The following is a 24401-nucleotide window of genomic DNA, read 5'->3' on the forward strand; positions in this document are numbered from 1 at the left end:
ATGCGCCACACGAAATTCAGATATGGGTGGGTAATTTCTAAATCACACATGGTCCCCAGATATAATACTAATCCAGTGCGAATGGGGCTATGACACTTCTCTTTACCCCTATTTCTCCCACTCTCTCTGTCTGAGGAAAACGGTGAAATGGCACATTGTTTGCTAGATACACATCACAGTTTCACTTTTAGAAAGGGATAGAGCCAAAGCAGTGGAGAAAAATTGAGAAGGACGTGCACAGGAGGGGGCGAGACATTAGAGGGCTGTCTTGAGTGCTTTGGAGATCTGTGTAGAGGAATGAGTTTAGTCGCCCTTTGTGACCTAAAATACAGTATGCAATTGAATTATGCTGTAAATCGCATCTGGCTGTTCTTCCTCCCAGGAGACGTAGGTTAGCTGTGCGCACAGACCCGTGATTATTCTCCTTTCAGGCTCGCAGAACCCTGTGCTGTTTCTCTGCACTAAATGGGACTCTTTTCTTGCCCAAAAACATGTTCCTATTGAATTCACAATTATCTACTTTCAGTGTAGAGCAGTGGTTCTCACTCTTTTCATTATATAATTATTAAATCCTTTTTATAAATATAATTATTGTGTTATTACTGAAACAACAGAAATTTATTGAACTGTTCTATTGAAGAGGAAATAAATATTATTTTAGTTTATGTCTTTGTTTGTTTTTAGCATTTTCATTTAGTTATTTTAATTTATGATTATAACTTTATTAATTTAATCAATTTATTCATTTGGAAGTTCATATTAATTAGGTTATGTTTTGTTGAAAGGTTTACAGGACATACCACACTGACTTGACCTGGAGGTTAAATATTGAAACAATTATCAAATATTAACTGAACATGTTACTATATTGCTATATTGTAATCTTGTAATCTTGCAAATACATGTGTAGACTCTACATAATGCTGTTTGCGACCAAGAAAATCTATACTGGCTACATCTTTGCTTATTTTAAGGTTTTTTTTTGTCAATCACCATATGACGAATCACTGTGGAACTGCAGGGAAATGATGTTATGACAACGCTGACTCGCTCATGACACCACAAAAACTCACATATTCCCAAACCTTTCACTAGTAGTGACTATCCTGAGCTATGATGTCAAAGGCAGCAGACAGGAAAATAGTCCAAAAAGCTGGTGTCACACAATATATATATCACTATAGTGTGTATATATAACTATAAACTATACTATGATCACAAATTAGCAATATAGGCTACATGTTGCTTAAAAACTTTTGATAGTCAGAATACATGGTTGATTTTGAATAACCAAATGGAGAATGATGTTGTGACAACATCTGGCAGAGGGTTAACGGGGTCATGTTATGGGTCCAGGGACCATTTTTCAGTCCATATTGTGACGTTTATGAGCCTATTCAATGAGAGAGAATGTAGGGCGGGACTTGAATTCATCCATTGGAAATGTATTGGATTTTGAAAAGTGGGTGTTCCATACCATAATAGTATGTTAGACTATTATGGCGATATTTTTATCAGACTGAAAATTATTTTATATAATATTTTTGTCTTTGCTCTGAAATGGCTTAAAAACTGATCTTAAATTCATTTATAATGTTTAATGCCAGAAATAAAATGCAGTAAAAATGCTAAAGACATATCATTAGACAACAGCAAGCATGATATTATATATATATATATATATATATATATATATATATATATATATATATATATAAAATAAATGAATGAATGAATGAATGAATGTTTGTTAATATTTATTTTATATACAGTGAGGAAAATAAGTATTTGAATACCCTGCTATTTTGCAAGTTCACCCACTTAGAAATCATGGAGGGGTCTGAAATTGTCATCGTAGGTGCATGTCCACTGTGAGAGACATAATCTAAAAAAAAAAATCCAGAAATCACAATGTATGATTTTTTTAACTATTTATTTGTATGATACAGCTGCAAATAAGTATTTGAACACCTGAGAAAATCAATGTTAATATTTGGTACAGTAGCCTTTGTTTGCAATTACAGAGGTCAAACGTTTCCTGTAGTTTTTCACCAGGTTTGCACACACTGCAGGAGGGATTTTGGCCCACTCCTCCACACAGATCTTCTCTAGATCAGTCAGGTTTCTGGGCTGTCGCTGAGAAACACGGAGTTTGAGCTCCCTCCAAAGATTCTCTATTGGGTTTAGGTCTGGAGACTGGCTAGGCCACGCCAGAACCTTGATATGCTTCTTACAGAGCCACTCCTTGGTTATCCTGGCTGTGTGCTTCGGGTCATTGTCATGTTGGAAGACCCAGCCTCGACCCATCTTCAATGCTCTAACTGAGGGAAGGAGGCTGTTCCCCAAAATCTCGCAATACATGGCCCTGGTCATCCTCTCCTTAATACAGTGCAATCGCCCTGTCCCATGTGCAGAAAAACACCCCCAAAGCATGATGCTACCACCCCCATGCTTCACAGTAGGGATGGTGTTCTTGGGATGGTACTCATCATTCTTCTTCCTCCAAACACGTTTAGTGGAATTATGACCAAAAAGTTCTATTTTGGTCTCATCTGACCACATGACTTTCTCCCATGACTCCTCTGGATCATCCAAATGGTCATTGGCAAACTTAATACGGGCCTTGACATGTGCTGGTTTAAGCAGGGGAACCTTCATGCATGATTTCAAACCATGACGTCTTAGTGTATTACCAACAGTAACCTTGGAAACGGTGGTCCCAGCTCTTTTCAGGTCATTGACCAGCTCCTCCCGTGTAGTTCTGGGCTGATTTCTCACCTTTCTTAGGATCATTGAGACCCCACGAGGTGAGATCTTGCATGGAGCCCCAGTCCGAGGGAGATTGACAGTCATGTTTAGCTTCTTCCATTTTCTAATGATTGCTCCAACAGTGGACCTTTTTTCACCAAGCTGCTTGGCAATTTCCCCGTAGCCCTTTCCAGCCTTGTGGAGGTGTACAATTTTGTCTCTAGTGTCTTTGGACAGCTCTTTGGTCTTGGCCATGTTAGTAGTTGGATTCTTACTGATTGTATGGGGTGGACAGGTGTCTTTATGCAGCTAACGACCTCAAACAGGTGCATCTAATTTAGGATAATAAATGGAGTGGAGGTGGACATTTTAAAGGCAGACTAACAGGTCTTTGAGGGTCAGAATTCTAGCTGATAGACAGGTGTTCAAATAATTATTTGCAGCTGCATCATACAAATAAATAGTTAAAAAATCATATATTGTGATTTCTGGATTTTTTTTTTTAGATTATGTCTCTCACAGTGGACATGCACCTATGATGACAATTTCAGACCCCTCCATGATTTCCAAGTGGGAGAACTTGCAAAATAGCAGGGTTTTCAAATACTTATTTTCCTCACTGTATATATTTTTTTTATATGAAGCAATATATGATATTTATATGAAGCTACATAACAATAGTAATAAACATCTATTTTTACTTTTTTTTATATAAATTGGACATGTTAACGCATGAAATGTCAGTGAACCCTGTTTCATGTTGGCTCAAACACTTTAAAAACATTCAGGAGTCCTGTGACGTATGAAATTTGCCTTAACATGGAAATTTACCTTAACATGTTTTATTCAAATTAGAGGAAGATGCTGATATCTCAATTAAATTGATGCTTAAAGGTTGTGCTTCCACAGCTGCCATGATGGCTCCATCCACTGCTGTGGTTAAAGTTTTCTATGTGCGATTTGATTTGGCGGAGTCACGAGACTAAATACTCCTCTCTCTCTCTCTCTCTCTCTCTCTCTCTCTCTCTCTCTCTCTCTCTCTCTCTCTCTCTCTCTCTCTCTCTCTCTCTCTCTCTCTCTCTCTCTCTCTCTCTCTCTATCTATCCAATCACATTGATGGATAAAAATAAAAACAAGTATGTAAAGACTACAAATGGAGGGAAAATAGCAGAGTAAAAGTACAGATACATCACTTTAAATGTACACAATTTTTAAACTAGGCTACTTAATTAAGTAACGTGAGTATTTGTAATTCGCTACTTCACACCCCTGCGTAAGATGAATGCAAAAGAACCAGGGTTTGATAGAATCAAGTTTAGTGTGAAACCAGACCAACGCTGTGGGGGAGCACCGGGAACAATTGTTCTCAGATTTGATTGCAGCAAATGTACCCAGTGTGAAAGCCCACTTATACTCATTCACACACATTCACATGCTCTCTCATACTCATTGACTTGACTACAGTGGCATCAACCTTCCTTTCTTGTGACTCTCTGCCTTGCCTGCCTGACTCTTTGACTCCCTGACCTGTGTCATTTTGAATTTTTCTGGCCTGTGTACGCTTGTTTTCATGCGTGCCTGTGTCTGTCCATCATGCCGTCCATCACTTAGAATAGAAATGAGAGCAAAGACGGCCTCTTGCAACCTCATGCTATTTGTGCTCTATGAAGCTGTTATTTGTCGTCATGGTTTTTGTTTGTCTAAAAATGTATTTTTTTCTATATGCTTAAAAGTAGGGCTGGGTAAAAACATTGATTTCTCAATATTAATTGATTCTTATTTTTATGAACCAGTATCGATTCTTAAATCTCAAAAATTGAACTTTGTCAATGCTATTTTCAGTTTATGAATGAACGGAACATTGTAGTGTTTCTACAAATTTCATAAAGTTTCATAAATTGCAGTATAAGTTTGTGTTACTTTCTTTATATGAAACAAAGTCTCAGATTTCAAATTCTGTCAATTTTGTGAATTGGAGTAGAAACATAATTATGTAATTATATAGTTAGTATTAACTTTATTATTATAAAAACTTCAATATTATAGTAATGTAGTACCAACTGACTTCCTGTACAGTTTACAGCACTAGTAGAAAATTTGCCATGTACTACACCTGGTATATATATACAAAATAATCTAAATCGAATGGAATCGGAATCAAATCTCATCGCAAGATTATGAATCGGAATCGAATTGTGAAATTTGTGTCAATGCCCAGCCCTACTTAAGTGTAATTAACCCAAAAAAGAAACTATATATATTGTATATCAGCAAAAAAGATTTCAGGATTCTCTATTTTAAAGATAATTGTGTAAAATCCAAATATTGGAAAGGGTTTAAATAGTGTTTTTCATGGCTGTTCAGTGAACCATAAACAATTACTGCGCATGCACCTGTGGAGCACTTAGTTAGGACACTAAAGAGTCTTTTCTACTAATTTTGAAAAACACCAGAAGAATAGTCCAGGGTCTCTGATCACTTGTGTGAACATGCCATAGACCTGCTGTAGAGGCTTGAGGACTGATAGGGAGGCAGAGACTGACTGCTACTCCTGAACCCCCCTTTGTTCAGGAATTCATTATTCCATTTCTGTTTGTCAATGTCTGTGAAATTTCAGTTTTTTTCTCTCTCTCCAAAAGAGTAAGGGCTTAATTGCAGTAAGATGTTTACATGACACGAGCAAACCTCTTCACTCCCGTTCACGTGCAATTTTCATTATTCTGATAATTACTAATACCCCATACCCCAATGCACATGCTACAGTAGGTTTGGGCCACTGTTGTACGTCAAATGCAAATGGGTGTATTGGATTTTTTTTGGTGACGCGAAAAGCTAAAAAGTTTCACAATAATATTTCAGCAGTTTCATAGTGTATGTTAGGTACAGACATAGTGTTCAAAGAGTAAGATCCCGCACTGCAATAAGTCTATTACTGCCTGCTTCCCATTTTTCCTCCAAATGCCTCATAATATGAAATCAAAACCGTCTCATTCCTGTGTGTGTCTTCATGGGTTTATTTATAGACTTGTAAGGACACACTGTTAGTATGAATACAAATTAGATATGTGGCCTTCAAAATATGCAGCACAAAAGCAGCCTCTGTTCTGATGTGTAGTAGCAAATTCACACCACTATGTGGCAGCAGTGAGCTTTGTTTGCACTCAGCAGTATAGATTCATAAGTATGAAAACCTATAGATATACACTTCACTGTATTCATTTTTTTTCTCCGTTTATTTGTCTTGCCATCCGATCAGCCTCTTCTCTTCGTCCCTTGAGTTTGCAAGTTTGCATACATTAAGGCTTCTTGTGTTCACAATACTGTTTTATAAAAGACAAAGTGCATGTGGTTGTTTTGATGTGGAATCTGACCCTTTCTTTTTCTGTGATACGTGGTTGTTTTGCCTGTTTACACATGCTGAGTGAATCAGTGGGTCTCAGTTTGGCTGCAGGCTCCCGTCTCCCATTATTTGTGCATGCTAAAAGACGGCGCCACATCTCCCATGTTGATACACCGCTGCACCAGGGGTTCTACTGTGGAGCGTGGGGCCCAGCCAATTTACAGTTATTAGCCTAAATTTGTTGGTGCACTGAAAAATCTGTGTGTGTGTTAGGTTGTTTGGTCCCTAGCATTAATGTTTAATAACAGTTTAAATTGTTTATGAATCACTTAGTGTTCTTATAAATAATCATGTTGAAGATACTGATCTTTTTTGGAGATTTCTGTAATACATACATTAATATGGTACAATGAAATAAATCTCATGTTTTTTGGAGTGAGATATGTTAGATAAACAATTATCTAACATACAATTAACATGAAAAGCTGTGTGGTTCACAACTTGGGTGCCTAGGGGAATTATGTTATTTGATTGCATAAAACATAGAAGCAAATTATATTTTCCCCTCAATAAGTATTATTTAAGGCCCCCCTGTAGCCAATAAATCCCTTAAAACTAATCTCTCCAAAATGACATATTTAAACTATTAAACTATATTATTCATGCCTTAAAATAGCTTGAAATCCTAGAAATGCTTTAAACAACTTAGAACGTCAGTCGAGAAAGTAATTTAGTTCATAATAATATCGTAATATACATCATATACATAATTCACCTGCTATATTGCTAAATCTACCCGACTTTCCATATTAAAAGAAAAAATTATACCGGGATAACCTGGCTTCTCTTGAGACTCCCCTGCTTCGCAGTTAATGATATGCTTAAGCCCGCCGGCACGTTGACGTGATTGGTTACAAGGTAGTTTGTGACGTCAGAAACACCAGTGATTTCAAACCGTGTTTTTGAGACTGTCTTTTTTCACTGCAGTTTTAAAGAGAAAATACTCAGCAATAGCTGACTTATGCATTTGTACATGGTTTGTCTTAAAGCACATTAAAAACACCACAAGGACATACAGTTTTTGAAACTTCTGGAATCACAAAATGAATTGTGGTGATTTAAAAAAAAAAAAAAAGTAAAAAAAAAAGAGAGAGAAAAAAAAACTCTTTCACATTTTCTACAATTATTTCAGCACCTCTATTCTTAGTCTGTCTGAAACGCCCTGAAGCCCAGAGTGCTCTGATTGGCCAGCTAACCCAAGCCCCTTTCACACAGAGATTCCGGAAAATACACGGATAAAGTGACCCGGGATTTGACTCGATTTTGGTTCATTCACACTGCCAGTGATTTTCTGGAATCAGAGAGTGTGTTCACACACAACCCCAAAAAATCCTGTAAAGACACGTGACATCGATGTGACCTGTAATGTCTCAGCAGCGTCTTAAGTTTGCTTATGAGCTGCGATTTCTCTCTCGAGAAACCACGCTTGTGCACTTTTTTTTCTCTGATTCGATCATAAACTTGCGCATTGGCCTACGCGTAAACTTGCGCGTTTCACTAGCTGGCGAACGATCCCGGCTTCAGCGTCATCACTACGACACGGCATTATTACGGCTTCACACAGCGCATGTTCCGGGACTGAACACGGCAATGTTACTAGGTCCCCAACCCCACATCGATGCCGGCATCAATCCCGGGTTGTGTTTGCGTTCACACAGAAGGCGTTCTGGCAATTTCCCAGCAATTTGCCGTTATCATTGCGCTGTGTGAAAGGGGCTCCAGTGTGTTGTGATTGGCCAGACACCTCAAGCATGTGTCTGAAATTTAACGTTGCTTACCATAATCTTGAGTTTAAAGGGTTAGTTCACCCTCATGTCATTCCAAACCCATAAAACTTTCGTTCATCTTCGGAAAACAAATGAAGTTATTTTCAATGAAATTTTAGACCTTAATGCCCCTCCATTGACCGCCTACGCAACTGCCACTTTCAAGCCCTAGAAAGTTGCGTAGGCTGTCAACGGAGAGACATAAAATCTCTAAAATTTCATTAAGAATAACTTCATTTGTGTGTTTTTTTTTTTTTTTTGTTTTTTTTTGTGAACTAACACTGTACACACACACACACACACACACACACACACACACACACACACACACACACACACACACACACACACACACACAGAATGATAATATTGCCTCCTAGCTCCCTAATGATGTCTCGAGGGCAGGAGAATGTGTGTGTTTACATAGGATGCTGTTCTTCCTCTCACTGACAGCTCCTTCTTTATTACATTCTTTCTCTCTCTTTGACAAATAGAATATCTAACACTTTTTTTTTTATCCTTCCCTGCCCTCTCATTCTCTCCAACCATGCTTTCCATTGCTCACCCTTGTTCTTTCTGCAGCGGTCACCTTTAGCAAGCACACCATTGCCTGTGTCAGGTACTGTCGGCGTCCCGTTCTGCATTCGTTGTGTGTGTTTATGTAGGTGACAGTGGTGGAATTCTGTTAACATTCAGAACGTCTGGGGCTTGAGTGTGTGTGTGAGAGGCTTTGTTTAATGGGAGGGCCAGACACAAGACTGACAGCTGCTTAATGAGAGTGAAAGTCACTTCAATAAAGCCTTTACTCTTTGTGGGTGTTGGGCTTCCGTGACGGCTGATGTGGAGGGGTCTTAACACAGTGGATGTCATTGTTTTGTTTGCTGTTTTTCCCCAAAAGAATGTGGAAAGGACTTTGAGATAAGTAGCTCTTTGAGAGGAGTCCAGGACATTTTCTTTTAAACTCTTTATGACATAAATCTCTGCTTTCATAAAATGGGGCGCGCATGGACACAAGGGAAAGGTCGCACCAGCCGTCCAAGGTCTTTCTTAAGTTGGGAAATAAAGTGCAGATTAGCGACTTAGTGACTGTTTGTTAGTTAGTTAGTTAGTAACTATCTCCATAAAGTAAAATATAGTCGCATATGACTTCCAAAAAGAAGCCTTGCAAATGATCCTGCAAATGTGTAAAAAAAAGTTATATAAGCAATCATGAAATAAAATAAGTAAATATTAAGAAACCTAAAATTGTGACTGTAAAGACTTTTACATCATTATTAAAAGTGTCTTTCAAAAAAAGTGCTGTTCTTTTGAACTTTCTATTCAGAAAATAATTCAGAAAAATTAAGTATGGTTTCCACAAAAATATTAAGCAGCACAACTCTTTTCAACATTGAGAATAATAAGAATGGTTTATTGAGCACCAAATCAGCATATTACAATGATTTCTGAAGAATTATGTGACACTGAATACTGGAGTATTGGCTTCTGAAAATTCACCACAGGAATAAATTACATTTTACAAAATATTTGTAATTATATTTCACAATATTTTTACTGTATTTTTTTATATTCAGCCTTGGTGAGTATCATAGGCTTCTTTCAAATACATTTTTGAATGGTATTGTATAAACTAATGAACAAACTATGAGAATTAAAATGTACATGTATTTTTAATTAAATTGTTTTGTTTTGACATGCATAAGGAGTTACACAGGGTGATGCACACACTATTTAGTCACATCTTTTATCAGTTTTGTACTGAAGAGTCCGGTATTCACAATGGTCTCACTCTTATGTGTAAATGAGTGTAGAAAAGTCAAATAATTAGATGTGCGTAAGTTTGCAGAGTGCTCATTTATGCAACAACTAGGTGAAGTTGGTGCAACCGGCCCCAGATTCTTAGTAATCTTTTTAGCCAACATTACACAACTGTTGGTCTATACACACATTGTGTCTTATGCTATGAGTGTAGTAATTTTTAAGATGTAGTGACAAGTTAAAAACAATTATGAAAACAAGCTACAGGACCGCTAATTTCTGATACGCTTAAATATGAACAGCACCTTGTCCAGGTGTGCATGAGATGGGCTGAGCGGTCTGTTTAAAAATGTCTTTTTTGTTCTATGATGTTTCATTTCATGTGATTTATAGATGTATTTTGAGGAAAAACCCTCTGCCAGCTTGCATCGCTGACATCTTGAAAGGCTTCCTGTGTTCTAAAGGAATCTGATGGAGTTCAGCCAACTTAATGTCCTGTTTTTCTGAACACCAAGCACTTCCTCTCGCCGCCTCCATGTTTTTTGTGCTCTCTCTTATCTAGAACATGTGAATAATTCAACTGCGATTGCATAGCCAACACTGTTGACTTTTGTACAAGAAGAATTGGATTTTCTACTCCCTGCGTAAATAATTTAGACCAGTGTTTACCAAATTTTAGATGTCTCTGTAAAATAATACACCTGATTCAAACCATTAGCCAACTGACCCTTCGCCAAACCCTGCATTTAAAACGTTACTCACCAGTCCTACCTTAGCAACGCGGTCCCTCCATTTTCTCAGACATTCTTTTTCAAATGTTAATCAAGGGTTCATCAATGGCTAATGAATCGGAAGTTGTGCACATTCATTCCGGGTTCAAAATAAGGTGGATGGATAATACTGACACAAGGTACACACACAGAGAGGATATAAGCAATATTTTGTTCTTCCAACTCTTTAAATAATTATTACGGATTAAAGTATCCCAAATAAAAACGTAAAAACAGTCCCAAATAAACATCTATCAGTAAAAATAGCCACTTTGTAACAAGATAAATGAATGGTACATTTTTGTATTGATACAAATCATTCTAGTAGTAGATGGTCTAGATCAGGGGTCTCCAACCTTTTTTCATTTGAGAGCTACTTTAAAAAAAAAAAAAAAGTGGCCGAGAGCTACTCATGTAATGCAATACTTAAATAATGTCTCATAACTCTCATATTAACAACTATCCAAACTGTTTTAGACCTAAAATAGTTTTTGTAGGCCTATATATGTCACCCTTAAATGTCAAAAAAAGAAGAAAAGAACAGAATCAGAGATAAAAAAAAATTTATAGAAAATTGTACTTTGCATATTATACTGTAAAAACACATAATTATAGTTGATTTTATAGTGCATGACAACTAGAGATGAAATGGCATGAAAATTTCATTTCATGATTATAGTGACCAAAATGATCACGGTTATCACAGAATCCTGTTCAAAAAGTACTAATACTACACAATAAAATCAATTCACCAAGTTTTATGTCGAAAACCAGCAAATAACAAATAAACTTAGCATCAATATGCACTTTTTGTTTACATAAACATTAAAATAATAACATTAAAAATGATGGCCAGATTTTAAAGGAGTGTCTTGCAACATGTTATCTACTAACATGTAGGCTACAAGTTCAAATAAAGTTTTGACAAAAAAGTTTTTATAAAAAGATAAACCTTGCATATTTCAGCCTTTAAATCAGCTTTATAAAAAGAATGAGTCAAAAAAGACAAATTACTGACATTTACAATGCACATTAGCTTATCTTTTATTATTAATAGTAAAATCGGTCCGATTTTCCCGTGGCGTCTGTCGTTGCTATGCAACCATGCGCTCTCCACAACGACAAAGAAGTTTTAATAGCTAATGAATTTCCACCACCGAAAAACGCTTGCTGTAGCTCTGCTACAAGATTTATTTACGGAGAAGAAAAAAAAACACCCGTAGTGTTTGGGTGCACTCCCATCCTTCATGTTGACTCGCTGCGCCTGGAAAAAATGAGCGCTTTGCTTCAATTATTTTAAATAACGAACTTGAGCGCGCAAAAGACGCGATATGTGAACGGCCCTTGGCGAGCTACCTCCAATCAGGCCACGAGCTACTGGTAGCTCGCGAGTGACGTGTTGGAGACCCCTGGTCTAGATAGTGGGTCAATTATGTGATGCTCATTTTAAAATATCAGATGTCATTAGTTGCAACCTCCCAAAAATGTTATAATGTTATATAACACTTTTTAACTTAATTTTAACAGATATTTCAAATGTTTCAAATTTCAGATATTTAAAAAATGAGTAAGATGTGTACATACATTTAATATGTAAGAACAATTTATTACTATTTACAGTTTTTAATCCCTTTATTTAATCCTGCATTTCCCATTTTGCAATGTCACTTCGTTCCTGTCCAATTAATTTGACCACTTTATGAACAGCGTTTACTGAAAATCATGCTATTTATAGAAATCTACTGTTAATTGCTATGAAATGTTCTGTAAAGCTTTTCTGATTTAGCAACAAATACCCAAGAGATTTAGTCAAAACTGTTTTGTCTTCAAAAAATGGAATGGAGCACGTTGTTTTCTCAGTAACGTTGGAGTTTTTAGATGGAATAAGCAGCAATGCCGCAGGACGCAGTGTAATTATAGGCTCCAAACTCACTCAAACAGCCATTTTTTTCCCCATGTTTATATGCAATCCTGAATTTGAAACATTATTGTTAGATTGGTAATGCTTGCCATCTATCTGTTGACAGAAGGAAGTCTGGCAACTGGTGTGCAGATGGATTTAAAGGAGATGAATTGAAGCTTGGCTTTTGTCCCTAACATCTGTGACGGAGCTGTGTTGTGTAGCGACAGCTAGATGGCATCAGCATATTGAGTGACCTGCAGCAGGCTGGACTGTGGGGCTTTGTTTGTTCAGAGTGGCCGGTTTCACAGATTCACCCTGCCATTACTGACATGGATGTTCTAATTCAATTCATATTTAGCCTACTATTGTTCGATATAATTGAAGTGATTTCAATTTAGAAATGTCTGCTAAATGCATATTACTTTTCAGTTCCATTCCTAGAAGGAAGCACTTCAGATCCTGATGAAGGTTTCTTGTCCGGGATTTGGGCTGTAGCTTAGGTTATCTGGTCTAAATCTATTGCTCAATGTCATATCAGCTGTGCGCTGTACAGCTGGCCAAATCCTCTTTAAATTGTGATCACGTCAAGAGGCTTAATCCTACTTCCTGCGTCACCTCATCAGTCCTCTCCTTCGCCTGGCCAGGGTGGCATCTGTAGCACTTTACCCACTGTTAGAGTGTTTTGAAAGTTTTTTTTTTTCAAGCAAAACTGTTTGAATTAGACTAGAATCTGGTATAACAAGCCATTTTAACATTGTTGTTTATGGCAAACAAACAGATTTATATTATGCATCATTTGGCAAAAAACAAAACAAAAAAATATTCGACAAATATGGAATTTGAACTGCAATAGGATAAATTCTTTTTTTTTATATATATTATATTGCTACTACGCAGACATCAGCTATGTTGAATCAGATGTAAAAACTACAAACTTGCCATGGATGCTTTTTGACTCCGAAAAGTTGTTTTGCTTATACATTTGCTAATTTTCTCATACAGTAATAACAACAACAATAACAACAATAATGGCACTTTATTTTACAATGTTATTTTAAACAATACACTTTTATGTTTCGCATTAACATACTAAGTACTTATTGTAGTAATGATACTAACTGGGTAATAACTAGGTACTAACCCTGAACCTGCCGCTAAACTTTAACTTTTGTGGGTAAGTACACTGTAAGTACATTGAAAGTTTTTTAAGGTGTTATTCTAAAAACCTCTAGGCTTTTTTGACAAAATCATTGAAAGGCATTTAATTTCAGTGTGTGACATGTTTGTAAATCATTATAACCATTATTCCAAATCTGGCTACACGCTGTTATATCCCTTTCTGTCTCAAATCAATAACTATCAATACGTTTTTTTACATTTTTCTTTTTTACATTTTTAAAAAAAAATATATTTTGTATTTATTAAATGTTTTAGTAATTATGCAAATTGTAAAATTAAGTGGACCTGATAGCTTTCCATTTACAATGTTATACTATTTGTGACACTGTGGCACATTGCTCTGAGACGTGTTAACAAACAACAAACAGGATATTATAAGCATCACAATACATGGAATAGTAATTCTGTAAGGACTATATATTTATTCAGTTTAAAGGCCAGTTCATGTTTGACATGAAAATTTTGTCTGATTTTTGCATGTGATTTGTCTATTCAGACCAGTGCGTAAATGTGCAATGCGTGAGTCAGGTGGGCTAAATGAACATGCAAATTCAATTTCTGACAAACGAAAAAGTTATATTGCTTTGTCTCCTGGAGGAACCGAGTATTTCTGCTTTTCTAAAAGCACATTGGTTTTAGAAAAGCAGAAATATCCTGGTTACTCCTGGAGACAAGGCACTATGTAACTTTTTTTTTTTTTCTGACACGAGCTTGTCACGGAGAAGAAAGGAAGTCAAACAGTATTTAAATGTTTTCAAACAGTCGTTATGAATTTTTATATCTGTGGTGTTTATCAAATGCAAGATTACAGAGACGAGAGCCAGTTCCGGTTTCTTTCTCTGCTATTCATTGTCGCTTAGCAAAATAGTCTGTTTGTTTGTGGTGTTGTACTCAAGACTGGTCTTTTTTCGAAGGTCTTGGTCACAGACTAAGGGTACATAACATGACAATGATGTACTAAAAATGGAAAAGTTTTTGTCAATGCGATCTCCGTTCACTCGGATCTGCGAAAATGACTAAAAACGTTGTATTATGCTGCCAGGCCAGTAGTTGGCGATGTCACTTTGTAAAGAAACACTACGCACCTATAGACTGAACACGTAATACGCATATGCATGTGCATGACGTCACTGTATATAAGGTTATAAGGTTTCAGGCCCCCAAAACGCTGTTGTCATGTAAATGAACGGCCAAAACATATATATTTTTTTTTTCCTGTTTTTAGTTGAAAATGTTAAATGGCCCCTAAGAGGACTCGGGATTTGGGGATTTTATTTCAAGACCACAACTGCGGGGCCCTGGGGGGATATCACTAAATTGCCGGTGCATTGTCTGATTTATTTGCTAACATCATTACCAATGATTGGATATAAAGCTTCCTGCTTCTAATACAGTAACTTATTTCTAATTTGGTTTATTTTGTGCCGGGTCAGAAATTAAAAGGGGAATTGTGTCAAAATTTGTGGGTGCTCTGAGCATGTGATCAAAAGCGAGACTTTGTCTGCCTAAATTGACACATTAATGGCAAATAAAAAAACAAAATATTTGTCTTGGTGTCAACTGGACTTAATAATTGCACAAGGTCATACAGCAATTTCGACTTTGACTAATTGTGCAGCCCTTTAATTATTAGGCCGATTACATTCCTTCTTGTGTGTAAACTTGCACAAGATTACATTTCTAGAGTGTGAGAGCTGAGTCAGTATTTTGGCAGTGTACAGCTGAGGTTGAACGTGAACCATGAGTGAGTTCAGGATGTTTTTTTTAGGCAGGTTGTTCTTAGAAGGTGGCTTTGAAAGGCAGAATGAGCATATGGTGTGATCTGTGAAGGGTGATTAAGGCTGGATGAAGGCAGGAGCACTGCAGGGATGCCCAGGGGGGTCTTTGCTCAGCTGCTGCCTGTACTGCCACTCTGACAGGAAATGGCATTCTGTTCCTGCCCCACTTTTTGGTTGGCATTGCGGCTGTGCAGTTCTGATAAGATTACCAATATTAGAGAGAAACTCACACATTTACAGTCTGATTCAACTTTGTTGGATAAGCAGAGCAGGATCAGATCACGCACTGTGATGTGCTCTTTTACTCACGGGCAGAAGTGTGTTTGTGAACTTGGCCTCTGTACTCGAGCCCCTTCCTCCACCTGCTCATGAATATGTAATGTGTGTGCTAAATGCCACATTGAAACTACATGGCTCATGAATAATTAATGCATCAATGTAACAACATGACTCAAATGCTAGTCTGAAGCCCTTGAGCTGACCTCAAAGCTCCTATAAACAGACACAAATTGTGAACTTAACTTATGCGCAGAATTGGAATATCGCATTTGCGAATAAAGCACCGTTTCCATCCAGTCATTCAAAGCGAACAAAATCGTTACTTCCTGATAAACTAAGAAAAATGGAAATTGATGCAGTTGGAGAAGCCACTATATAATAATGTTATATATTACCCCCCCAGAGCGTGCAAATGAAATGCAATAACTTGTTTTCAACTTGTTTTCTGAGGCAGATGCAACGCAGTCGTGTAAGACAGTTCTGGGAGGGAATTATACCAAACTTTGACTTTTGTTTTAGGCATTTCAGAATGACCAACACAGCATTTCAGTGGCAACGAGATCGGCCCTCTGGTTGGTCCTGTTATGCCGTCACATGTCTTTTTTTGATCCGCATCGAGGAATTTATTCGATAAACGTGTTTCCATCGTAGTTTATGTGCATGTTTTCTTAGTTATACTCAGTTGAGCACATACATTTTTAGAATTTGTGTATCTTGGTGTTTCCATCCAGTGTTTTTTATGCAATATCCCAAAATGTGCATAAAAATAGGTGATGGAAACATAGCTACTTTTGATCACTATATTAAGACCTAGTTTTACTTATAGCCTTGCCTAGCAAGAAAATAGTGTCTTAAAAGTTGTTTTATAAATGCTTTGTGTATGTGTACAGTATAAATATTGTACACTAATGAATGTTTTTCTTTCTCTTTTATGTAATCTTGGCTTCCTTGTCGTGATCCTCACAGGTAAGAGATGTTTTATTTATTTAAATCAATCAAATATATTATCTCTTTGAGCTATGATTCTCAGAAAGAGCCCCAGAAAACTTCCAGGGAGGCTGCAGGGTGACTTAAAGGGTTAGTTCACCCAAAAATGAAAATTATCCCATAATTTACTCGCCATCAATCCATCCTAGATGTATATGAGTTTTTTTCTTTCAGCTGAACACAATCGGAGTTATGCTAAATAATAGGCTATCTTTGCTGTTCCAAGCTTTATGGGAGTGAATAGTAAATGAGATTCTGAAGCCCCAAAAAAGTGCATCCATCCATCCATAATCTATACGGCTCCAGGAGGTTAATAAAGGCCTTCTGAAGCGAAGCGATGCGTTTTTGTTAGAAACATTTCCATATTTACAACTTTATAAACTAGAATCACTGCCTTCCCTACGCAAGTCTAGTTCCGGCGGAAGAGTGACCTCAGACCCGACACAGGATGTATTGACGAACGCAGAAGCACAGAGGATAGAGCAAAATAAAACACCAGTCACGAATAAGAAGTCTAAAATGAGAATTTTTAAAGAGAAATGTCGGAGAAGCTTAAGTTTGTTGCCGAAACCTTTTTGTTTGAACCGCGAGAGGCGTCTACTCTCACCTAAGCTTACGCTATGCTTACGTCATACGCCAGAACTCAACTCTCTCAGGCGGACGGACATTACCGGAAGCTAGTGATTTAAAGTTTATAAAGTTATTATTATTATTTTCTCATTTGTTGTGATTTATGATTGATTATCACACTATTTATTATTCAGAAACAAATTTCTAATGCTGAAATCTTGTTTTGTGATGACTGCTTACGACACAATGTAAAAAATTGTCTTATTACATGTTATTTCCTTAAAGATTTTAGCCAGTCAGTCTTAATCAGATTTTTGTGCATATCCGATTGGAATCCGATTATATTTAGCAAGTGTGAATGTCAAAAAAATCACAAATAATATAATTTTCACAAATTAGTTTCAAGCTACGTTCATATGTGGTTTGCAGTCCTATTAAAATCACATTTCTGGAAATCCGTTTCAGTCTGATCAGCTCTGCTTTGAATTCGTGTAGCTTTTCTTTCTAAGTCGTAAAACATAAAAGGCTGTAACACAGCAGACTGTTGTCGCCTCACGTCAGCTGCGTCTGGGCCAAAAATCTGCGCTTGAACACACCGCAAAGACTACAGCAGACTGCCAACTAGCATCTGCGTTCTATGCCTGCATGTAAGTAAATTACTGTTTATATCAGCAGGTATCAATAGTCTAAATTTATCTTTCAAAAAAGAAACTGAAAATAGTGCAGATATACAAACCATAAACAAATCAGCGCTTGCTTACCATTTTCACTATAACTCATGTTCATCACTTTCTTCATTCCATGTGGCTCATGTTGTTATGACAATATTAGCATATTAGAATGTTAAGGTAAGATGACGTCAAATTAGAACAGCCTTCTGTCTGTGCCGTCTTGACTTCTTTGCTCAATTTCGTCACTTTTATTCTCATGAACTGACTCGTTCGCTAAACTGAACAGCCAATCAAAAGTGATCTTTCTCACTGACGGCCCCGACGCTGATTCAACATGCTTTATTGGGTGAACCCGCCGCCGACGCGTGGAACACACCGCAGAAACTAGCAGAGGCTCACCGCCGGCTTGGTGTGTCACGGCCCAAACATGTCAGACAATGTTGTAGGAAAATGAATGCAGAAACAAGGTTGTGTTGTTGCAAAGTGCAGGTCGAGCAGAAATACTACTAGTCGGCCTGGTCTACACACCTCTTTGAATTCTGAGACCGGCAGAGCCAGCACCAGGGAATAACATTGTCATGTTGTAAGAAAACATGTAAAACCATCCATGTTGTTGCTGTTGTTTTTTGCCATAGGTATACCAACACAACGTCATTGTGACGCCATTAAAAACCAATTAAGATTTTTCAGAGCACCACAGGATACTCAAATCGGATCTGAGCATTTGCGAGACACATTGTGTCATTCATCAGTCATTCAGATCAGATTCCAATCGGCTACACAAATAATCAGATTTGGACTGACGGTGCGAACGTAACCTCCAAATTGTTGAGCAATAATTACGAAACAAAGTTTCTGTAACGTTGTGGGAATGTTAGTAATTTCTGCTGTTCTGCTTCTAGTATAATCTGATGTTCATATGTTTAGCATTATGCTGCCTCTTCCTGTTATGAGCTTCTATTCCTATGCTTAGTGTTATTATCAGATTTTTCTGTGTTTTTAATATTATCTTTAATTCTTAGCATTATCTGATGTTCATACAGTATATGTAATGTATAGTATTATCTGCATTTCCTTTAGTTTAGTATCATGTTCTGATCTGTTCTTTGACTATTTATAGCTTGCGAGGCATTGCACGAATCTTCTTAATCCCTTTTGTATTTTTTTTAAATTGTGCTTTTGTGTGAATTGTGTACCTACATTCATGCCCATATGCCAGTGTGTGTATGTGTGTATGTGTGTATGTGTGCGTGTGTGTATTCCAGCAGGGGTCTGTACTCTCTGCTAACTGACCCATTTTCCACAGCCTCATGGGGGGGATGAAAGGCAGCGCGGTGCTTCGCTCTTTCAATCTCTCTCTGCATCAAAGAGAGAGTGAGAGCTGCTCAAACGCACCTTATTCACTGTTCAAACCCCTCTATCCCAGCATCCCCACATCAGCTCCAGCACAGCTCTGTTGGTGGCTTCATAACTGTCTTTTAATGTCTAAACAACCTCCGTTTAAAGTTTTTTAACGGGTTTGCGTGAGCTGACACTGAAAAGCCAAGCGTTTCTGCTGTGTTGCAGGGCTGCGATTCATATTTAATGCAATGCGGAGAGTGTGTGAGCGTGTGTCGATGCGTAGGAGGGAAGCTGCAACTGAGGGTATGCTTTTTTTTTTTTTTTGCGTTTTTTTAAATGTCTTTTATATTCCACTGCAGTGTCAATTCCCTTTTGGCTTTGCTAGTTTTCTGATCTCCATTTTAGCAGTGACCTGCAAAAATGCTAACATAGAACGAGTCTCTCACCACCATTTTGTTTCAGTTCCTGAACTGTAGCGTCAAGGCCTGAAAGTAAAATCTGCCCTCAGGCTGCTTATTTTTTTTCTTGTTGCTGCTGTGGACATGGTTTCAATTGACTTGTGTATGCTGTAAGTATTCTGAACTCAGTCTGGAACTACTATTGATTTTATTGTAATAAACAGCTTCTAGTGGTTTCATGTTCATGACAAGCCTATTAAAGTTCAGAACTACAGCATGAAAGCAGACCATGGGGCAGTGGATTTCTTCTGTTTTGTATGGAATTAGCTCTTTATTAGCTTTTTCTGCAAAAAACACAGATACACTGTCAAGTTTTGATTGTTTTTCCATGGCAAATAAACACTGTTTCTCATCCGCAGCCACTGAACACTGTGGGTGGTTTCATTCTCCTTTTATAAAATGTAAACAGTAGATTATGCGTTAATCAGGTCATGACACATATTACATTACAAAAGAGGTTTCTCAAAGGCTTTCCTCACTGAGCCAGCAGGTGGTGTGCACCTACAAGGATTTCTCATGACAACTGACTTAGCAATAAATAAAATAGTTGGTATTATTTATTTTTTTCTTTTCTTGGATTAACATTCACAGTCTGTAACCAGGTAATTTAGTTGACAAAATTTTACTTTTTATATTTATTTAATATTATATATTGTATTTATTATATTACATTTTATTAATAAATTAAATGTGTATAATTATTTATGTTTCCTATTGACACATGTAACACATTTTAACTTTATTTATTAACAAATTAAAACTAATTTTTAAACAATATAATTGGACTTTTAATATATTTGTATTTAATTTTTATTTTATTATTTATTATATCATATTTTAATATATCATGTTATATTATGTGTAATTATATGTTATTTTTAAATAAATATTTATTAATATGTGTTAATAGGAAATGCGCACACACACACACACACACACACACACACACACACACACACACACACACACACACACACACACACACACACACACAGATACATACATAAAAAAATATATATATAATGTAATATAATGCTATGTATATATATATAATGTAATATAATGCTATGTATGTATGTTTCCTTTTAACAAATATTAATACATTTTATTTATAAAAAAAAAAAACATAAACCTTTATTGCAGAGGTAAAATTTCAGTTTATTCGAAAACTTTTGTGAACAATTTTTAATAACTAAAATAATTTAATAATATCATATTTGCTAGCTGACATAATCATATAATGTAAAAACAATCAAATTGAGGTTCACACTGGTTTAAACCACACCAAACCCAACTCTAGACCTATCCGATAGTGTTCACAAAAGATTCTTTGAAGAAAAGAACAGCATTCAAAAGAACAGCACTTATTTGAATCTTTTGTAATTTGTTGTAGACTTTACCGTCATTACTGATCAATTTAAGGATGCATTAACACTCTATGGCATGAATTTTTAATTTTTGGGGGAAAAAATATTTCACCCCATTTTTTAAGAATTAAATTTGTTCCAAAAAATCTTTTTTGTAGTATTTTTGAAATGTAAAAATAGGTGAAATTAGCATACATATTTAAATATACAATATTAACCATTATCAATGAATTAAAATAAACATCTAAAATCATCTACAAACTCTACAAAACACCTAATTTAAATGGCAGAGTTATGTATAGTATAGAACCAAAGGCAAATAGCATTTAAACGTTTTGCATATTTGGACACCGCAGAAGCAGTTTCACAAGGAGCCCATAAAACAACCAACAAACCACAACAGAAGAACTGAAAAGAATGTACTATTCTAATTTGTGTTATGACAGACCTATGACGTAGATGCCCAGTGCCAACTTAACATTCTCAATGAAGGCTCAGGCCTGAGAGAAAACAGGATCCCAGAAACAGGAGTAAGATGGGTGGACAGACAGAAAGAAAATAAGAAGAAATCGAGATGGAAGGAACAGTGAGGGATGTAAAAAACATGCTGACTTTAGCAGGTGTTCTCTAGCCCATTTGCTGCACTTGGAAGGGTTGGCAAGACTCACAGGGGAGAGACTTTCATCTGAGATAAAAGGCTCAGGTGGAAAAGAGCCATGTTTATTGCTGCGCTCCAGTGGCAGGGTGTCGACAGGCCCCATGATTGGCGGGTTTCATCACTCCTGCATCATGTAAGATCCCAAATACAGACCACCGAGCTTCACAGGTGCAGCCCGCACAGAAACTCTGGTCCATGTTATTAGCTAAAGCAGGGGTTTTCAAAGTGTGGGGCGCCAGAGCATGCCAGGGGAGGCGTGGAGAGTGGTAAAAACTATAGCCTAATAATTAGTTTAAATTAATAAATTAAAAAAGTTAAATTGTTATTATTCTGAAAATAAGGCCTCGTTTACACTGCAGGTCTTGATGCCCATTTCTGATTTGTTACCTTTATCTGATTTTTTTTTTTTATCATCCGTTTACACGTTGTTTCAACTGTGACCCATATCCGATTCATGTTTACACTTTCAAATTCTCTTGCACAGATGGATGAACGCGAAATATGCTTGATGCTAGCTCTGTGGTAAATGCAAAGTTCACCAAACATCATGATTTTGAGGCGGAGGACGACGAAAAGTGCCATCATTGCAGCCTGCGCATATGCTTCAGTTACTGTGTGCGAGAGAGATCTCAGGACTGGTGGGAGCATATTGTGTTTAAATATTGGCTTTAACGAGGAGCAGTAGGTCCGAAATTTTAGGATGAGCAAGCCAACCTGTGATATGTTGTCAACGTTAGTCCACACTCCTCTCCTACGACGACACGACGTCTCGAGGCCTGAAACCGATCTCGAAATATCCAAATATATGCGTTTTTTTTCTGTTTACACGTTCATAGAACACATCCAATCTGTGTCACATATGAGCAAAAAATCTGAATTGGGTCACATTTCACTGACAGTGTAATTGTTCATGTTAACAAACAATGATACAAGTGAGGAATTAAGAGTCAGACATTGTTATTGGGTAAGTTGTGTCAAAAGGGAGGCCCACTGTCTTAGACTTTGAAAACCCCTGAGCTAAAGCTTAAAAGGGAAAGAGCCACAGCTCACAATGGGAATGAGCGAGAGAACAAGGATCTGGTCCATGTCTTGATCACTGTTTTACCATCAAGAAACACTTAGAGAATGACAGTGAGAGAAAGAGAAATACTCATTGTTTCAACTAATAGAAAGTAAAGTGCAGTCCACAAGTTAAACACTGATTATATCTGCTTTCATACGTGAATACTGGTTAAGAACAGAACCCGAGTGACAGATTTCCCTTTGGAACAGAGTGGTACGCGATTTTCAAACGTTATAGAGCTATGAGCTACTCTTACCAGACATTTAATTCCAGAACTGCCACGATACGTAGAAAAGCAAACATAATAAAACGCTGCCAGATTCACGTATCACACTCCTCTGTTTCAGATAAAACCGAAAACACTTTTAGCTTTGAAAATGTTGCAGAACGTGCAAGACATAATTTTTGCACAAATGGCACCAGGTATGTTTTTCCAATGAGTTGTGTTAAACACTGAAGACTGGAGTATTGGCTGCTGAAAATTCAACTTTACCATCACAGGGAGAAAATGCTTTTTAAAGTTATTCTAAATTGTAATAATATTTTACTGGATTTTTGATCAAATCAACCCTAAACTTTTGAATACCTTTGCCATCATCTAAAGCTCACTTAAAGTTAATCTTTAAGAACTCTTTAAAAAATCATTTAAAGTTAAACTTCCCTGATTTTCAGCCCGCTTTGTATTGTTACAATGTTGGTATATGTAAATGAAGAATGTTTACTCATTCTCCGTGTTATCTGGACCGAGATATTCACATTTATTTGTCAAAGTCTACAGATTTACATCCTCATTTTTGTATTGTCGCCGACGGACAGTCAGATTGACAGAGGGTTGTTAACAGAACAGTTATTGTAAGAGTAGGTTTAACACAAAAAAAATGTATTGTACATTGTCTACTTTTTAAACAACATTATGGAAAAAATGTAATACTATGGCAACAGTTTTCTTACCTGTATGTGACGCCATTTTGCTTCGGGGAGTTGAGCGGAACTGTAAGAATGGGAACTTTTTTCTCTGTTTTCTCTAAGTAGTTATCACCATTTTTTTTCTGCCTTTTTACTGTATAGGCAGCCAAGTTTTATTGAAAGTCAATTTTAGTACCCATTTATGATAATACCTTCAAAGTATTCTTTAGTAAATAATCATAATAACTCAATTTTTCAATCTGTACAGTTGCAATGCCTAAATTTACTTATTTTAGTTTTGACTTTTAAAGCTTGATTTTGAGTTTTAGTGTTTTTATTATTAATATTTATTAAAATGGTGTGCAATTGTAATATTAACAATTTATTGGTTATCGACCAGAATATGAAAGTAATTATTGGTTTATCATATTTGCCATGGCCCAAATTTTTACATTGTGCGTCCCTAATTGAAATTTCACACATTTAATACTCTCTATGGTTTTTGCTATACAAAGCATTCTGGTTTTAAGGTGAATGTGGGAGATTTACTTGTGTAGTACATTTGAAGCCCAAGGCACTCGCAGAGCTCACTAAAACAGTGTGGGCTCTTTTGGGCCTCCTGAGAAGACAGGTGGTTCTTCACGGAACATCCTCTTCAGACCAGGGATCTCCAAACATAATTTAATTAAAGCAGCTTTCATGGTCTGCACAGCAATTATCTGAAGCCTGTGTTTTTCTTGGCCATGAATAAAAAAAGAACGAGGAGGAAAAAAATCTGATCCAGAATACTCTAGACAAT

General features: G+C 36.7%; 1 protein-coding gene across 3 annotated transcripts in view; it reads left to right on the forward strand.

Moving 5' to 3' along the window:
- The window catches only part of agap1 (ArfGAP with GTPase domain, ankyrin repeat and PH domain 1), a 200546-nt gene that overhangs the window by 31038 nt on the left and 145107 nt on the right, over positions 1 to 24401 (forward strand). Inside the window, exon 2 of one of the 3 annotated variants that reach the window (XM_084129540.1) lies at positions 19376 to 19453. The exons of the other annotated variants lie outside the window; for them this stretch is intronic. Coding sequence (XP_083985666.1) covers positions 19376 to 19453 — 78 coding nt within the window. The remainder of the gene's footprint in view (positions 1 to 19375; positions 19454 to 24401) is intronic. 3 annotated transcript variants of the gene reach the window in all.

This window comes from Abramis brama, assembly GCF_963993115.1.
Source record: "Abramis brama genome assembly, chromosome: 11".
Classification (NCBI taxonomy): domain Eukaryota; kingdom Metazoa; phylum Chordata; class Actinopteri; order Cypriniformes; family Leuciscidae; genus Abramis; species Abramis brama.